The sequence below is a fragment of the Hipposideros armiger genome, unplaced genomic scaffold (assembly GCF_001890085.2).
Source record: "Hipposideros armiger isolate ML-2016 unplaced genomic scaffold, ASM189008v1 scaffold_194, whole genome shotgun sequence".
Taxonomy (NCBI): Eukaryota; Metazoa; Chordata; class Mammalia; order Chiroptera; family Hipposideridae; genus Hipposideros; species Hipposideros armiger.
The window spans coordinates 1,362,759-1,366,978 of NW_017731544.1; the positions used below are offsets into that span (position 1 = coordinate 1,362,759).

Here is a 4,220-nt window from a genome sequence, read left to right on the forward strand (position 1 = left end):
AGAAAGATTTGTAAGTGTTGCAAATGTGAAATTACTTCACTATACTTGACATAAGCCCAAAATGCAAAATAATGAAATCCATTAAGAGGTATTTATGAGTCACTCATTCATACCTTGATTTTGGATTGGAAATGAAGAAAAAGAGGAAAATTGGTTCCAGCTTTTGTAAGGAATTAGGTAACCTGCTTCTCTGAAAACAGCAAACAATTTAATGATGTAAATTATCCTAAGCCATATCCTTAGTGTTTCTGTTAATTTGGGAAGAATTAATAAGGCAAAAACCTAGACCTCTAAGCAAATGGACCTATTTCCAAATAGGAATTGTGACATATATTTCTACCCACTAAAAATATTAAGAAAATCATTTCAATAACGCTGCAGGGTCCAGCCTCATCCAACAAACATTTGCCAAATGAACGGCTTTCACTGTATTCCTCCAGAAATCAGGGGCAGTGGACATTATCCTGCTCATTAATTAGTACCTGTGATTCCTTTAGTCCCAAGTTCATGGCAAGCTTCTTTCGGTCTGTTTTGCTGATATATTTCTGCTTCTGAAACATTTTCTCCAGAGCCTTTCTCTGGTCCTCAGAAAAGACGGCTCTTCTCAAAATACCCCTTCGAGCTTTGGAATTAGAGTCCTGCGTCAGGAGAGGCAGCACACTCTCTTCTCCTAGGGGTGCGAAAGAATACAAAAGCCCAGTTAGTTTTAGTGAGGATGAGTCAGTCTGTCTTTCCCAGGACAGCACCCCCCTTCTAAGGGTAACGCTGTACCCTTAGAGAGGTGCTTCTTTTCCTCTTTTGGGTCACGGATGCCATGAGGAGTCTGACAAACACTCCTTGCTCCTCCCTGGGAAAAAAGTACATATACTTGTCCTCCCAATTTTGCATGCCATGTCAGAAAGCCCATCGTCCTAGGTTACAGAGCTCCAATGCAGAACAAGTAGTAAGTAGTTTAAAGATTTCATTTTTCTCTAAGTCTTCGTTTATTCATTCTTTCAGGACATTTTTGTGCACTGACCATATATTCCAGGTACTCTGCTCAAAGCTACACACTGACAGATGTGTCAGGCTGTTTTATTGCACTCGTTACCTATAAAATCTAGTGGAAGGCATTTATTAAACTAGCATCCCAAGTGTAATGAAGTGTTCCTAGGGAGAGTGCCTTGGGAGCACAAAATAAGGGGCCTGGTCTTAATCTGAGATGTTAGGGAAAGTTTCAAAGAGTCAGAGACGTTTAATCTGAGAAGGGAGGTTTGGAAGGCCTCCAATCGCCTCCACCACCACTACCACCCCAATTCAGCTGATCAGCAACTCCTTCAGGTCTGAGACATTTACTACTTTTTGTGCTCTTTTGTGGCTAACACAACACTGGTTCCCACCCTCTGAGAGTTTCATTCATCATTCATTCATTCATTTATTCATTCATCATCCCAGTTGTGGTAGGCAGAATAATGGCCTTCTCAAAGATGCCCATGTCCTAATCCCCATAACCTATGAATATGTTAGATTACATGGCAAGGGAGAATTAAAGTTGCTGATGGAATCACAGTTGCTAATCAGCTGACACCGAGATTAGGAGGGTATCCTGAAATATCCTTGAGGGGTCAATGTAATCATAAGGGTCCTTATAAGTGGAAGAGGGAGGCAAAAAAGGAAGTCAGAGTCAGAGATCTGAAGATGTCACACTTCTTGCTTTGAAGATGGAGGAAGGGGCCACAAGCCAAGAAATGCAGGCAGCCACTGGAGACTGGAAAAGGCAAGGAAACAGATTCTCCATAGAGACTCCAGAAGGGATGCAGCCCTGCTGACACCTTGATTTTAGTCCAGTGAAATCATTTCAGGCTTCAGACCTGAAGATAACAAGTTCATAAGATAATAAGTTTGTATGAAGACGCTAGGTGTGTGGAAATTTGTTAAAGCAGCAAGAAAACACTAATACACTGGGTATCAGGCTCACTAGGCTAATTACCAAGGAAACCAGACAAATAGCATATGGTCCCTGCCCTCAAGGAGCTCACTGTCACCTGGGAACACTCACATGTGAACATTGTTCCAGAAATAGGCCCCAGGGGAGCAGAGACAGCAGGGACTTCAGTTTACAGCTGTAGCTGATACACATTTTGGAGCTTAATAATTATTTCTTAAAAAAACAAGCAAATGAATTGAATGATCTACAAAAAGCTCCAGCATCACCAAGGAGGAAATTACAGAAGAATAGTCCAGAGAAAACAGTCAGGTTGAGCCAAGTCTAAAAGAACAAAGCAGCTCAGCCGAGAAAGAACCAAGGCCAATCCAGGCAGAGTGACTAGCATGTCTAAAAGCACTAAAGCCCAAAGGAATAAAGTCTATTCAAGAAGAAGTAAGCAGTCTGTAAGACTGGGGGAGGGCACGAAGCAGACAGTGCAAGCTTGCAACCATACCCAGCCTGCAGATGGGCTTTGTTTGGTCTTAGAGCACTGATTAAGAATCCTCATTGAGTTGTCTGCATACTCGTATATTAACTGGGAGGTGTCACAGGAAGTTCAGGTTTCTGACATCTCCTCAAAGGTAACCACATTGGGCTCACTTTCCACAAAGCAAAGAGCTACATGAGTGAGTATCAGAGAGCCCCTTTAGATGAAATGTGTGACCCCCAGTTTGCCATAGTCTCACCTAGCTTTGCTTTTTACCTGCCAGGCCCTTGAAGACATTTGGACCTCTGGCATCGAGATTATGGATTGGAATGAAGCCAGATCATGGAGGACTACAAGGGTTTGGGACATTATCCAACAGGCAGTGAAGGTCAACAGAAGATGTTTAAGCAGGGTGTGACATGATAATAAAAAATCATACACTGAGCACTTACTCTTCATATACTGTTTCATTTACTCTGTGTCAAGCTCCTGACTTGTGTTATTTCATTTAATCCTCCCAATCAATCGGTACCATGAATGCTACTGTTATTCTCCCCATTTTACAGATGAATAAAATGAAGGCTAGGTAGCTTAAGAAACTTTGTCAAGGGTAGGCCAAATGACTCAGTTGGTTAAGAGCGCGAGCTCTGAGCAACAGGGTCGCCAGTTCGATTCCCACACGGGTCAGTGAGCTGCGCCACAGCTGAGCTGCTGTTGAGCTGCCAACAGGTGGCAGGATGGCTCAGCTGGTGAGAGCACATGCTCCTAACAACAAGGTTGCTGGTTCAACTCCCACATAGGATGGTGGGCAATGCCCACCGCAACTAAGATTGCGCACAGCACCTTGAGCTGAGCAGCCACGAGCTGCCAACGGGCAACCAGATGGTGACTGGACTTAGAGCTGAGCTAGCTGAGCCCTCCACAACTAAGACTGAAGGACAACAACTTGGCTGTTTCCCTTCCCCAATTCCCCANAAATATAAATCCCACTCCTAGTTCCCTATCTTACAGAAATATTTTAAACTGCATGAACATATGTAATAGTGAAAATTAGAAGTAACTTAAAGTTGAGGATAGCTAAACAAATTATGATATATCCATGCAATGGGCTGTTATGAGATACTAAAAAAGAATGAGATAAATACGTATGTACTGACATGGAAGGAAATATCCCATGATATTTGTATGGGGGAGAACAAGCAAAGTGCAAAACAGCAGGCATTGTCAACAGCATTATTTATAATGGCCCCAAACTGGGAACAATCCAAATGCCCATGAGAATGGCTAAGCTGTGGTACACTATGTGCTGATGTACCGTGATGCGGACAAAGGAACTACAGCTACACACAACGATATGAACGAATCTCACAAACATCATGATAAGCAAAAGAAGTCATATACCAAAGAATATATACTGAATGATTGTATTTATATGAAGTACAACACCAGGCAAAACTAATCTATGTTGTTAGAAGTCAGCCTAGTGGAAGGAGCAGGTAGTGTGGGAGGGGCTATGCAGGGGACGACTGGCCCAGGTGATGTTCTAATGTGTGATGTGTGCTGGCTATACAGGTGATTTGTATTGTCCTTCAGAAAAAGTCAGAAATCTATGCAGAATATGACCCTATTTTTATTTTAAAAATGTATATATATGCAATTCTAGGTCTCAGCTTCTTCATTTGTAAAATAGAATGGACATAGCTACCTCATAGGGTCTTGTTAAGGATAAATGATATCAAATGTAAGGGCACATGGTAGTCGTTATACAAGTATTTGTGACTACATGTTAGTGCATATATAACACACATGCAGTTTTATTTTTAAAAT

At 42.0% G+C, this 4,220-nt stretch overlaps 1 protein-coding gene across 1 annotated transcript in view; it reads right to left on the minus strand.

The window, feature by feature from the left end:
- DBX2 (developing brain homeobox 2) overlaps positions 1–4,220 on the minus strand; it is a 42,286-nt gene that overhangs the window by 8,897 nt on the left and 29,169 nt on the right. Inside the window, exon 3 of the mRNA XM_019653062.1 lies at positions 483–670. Coding sequence (XP_019508607.1) covers positions 483–670 — 188 coding nt within the window. The remainder of the gene's footprint in view (positions 1–482; positions 671–4,220) is intronic.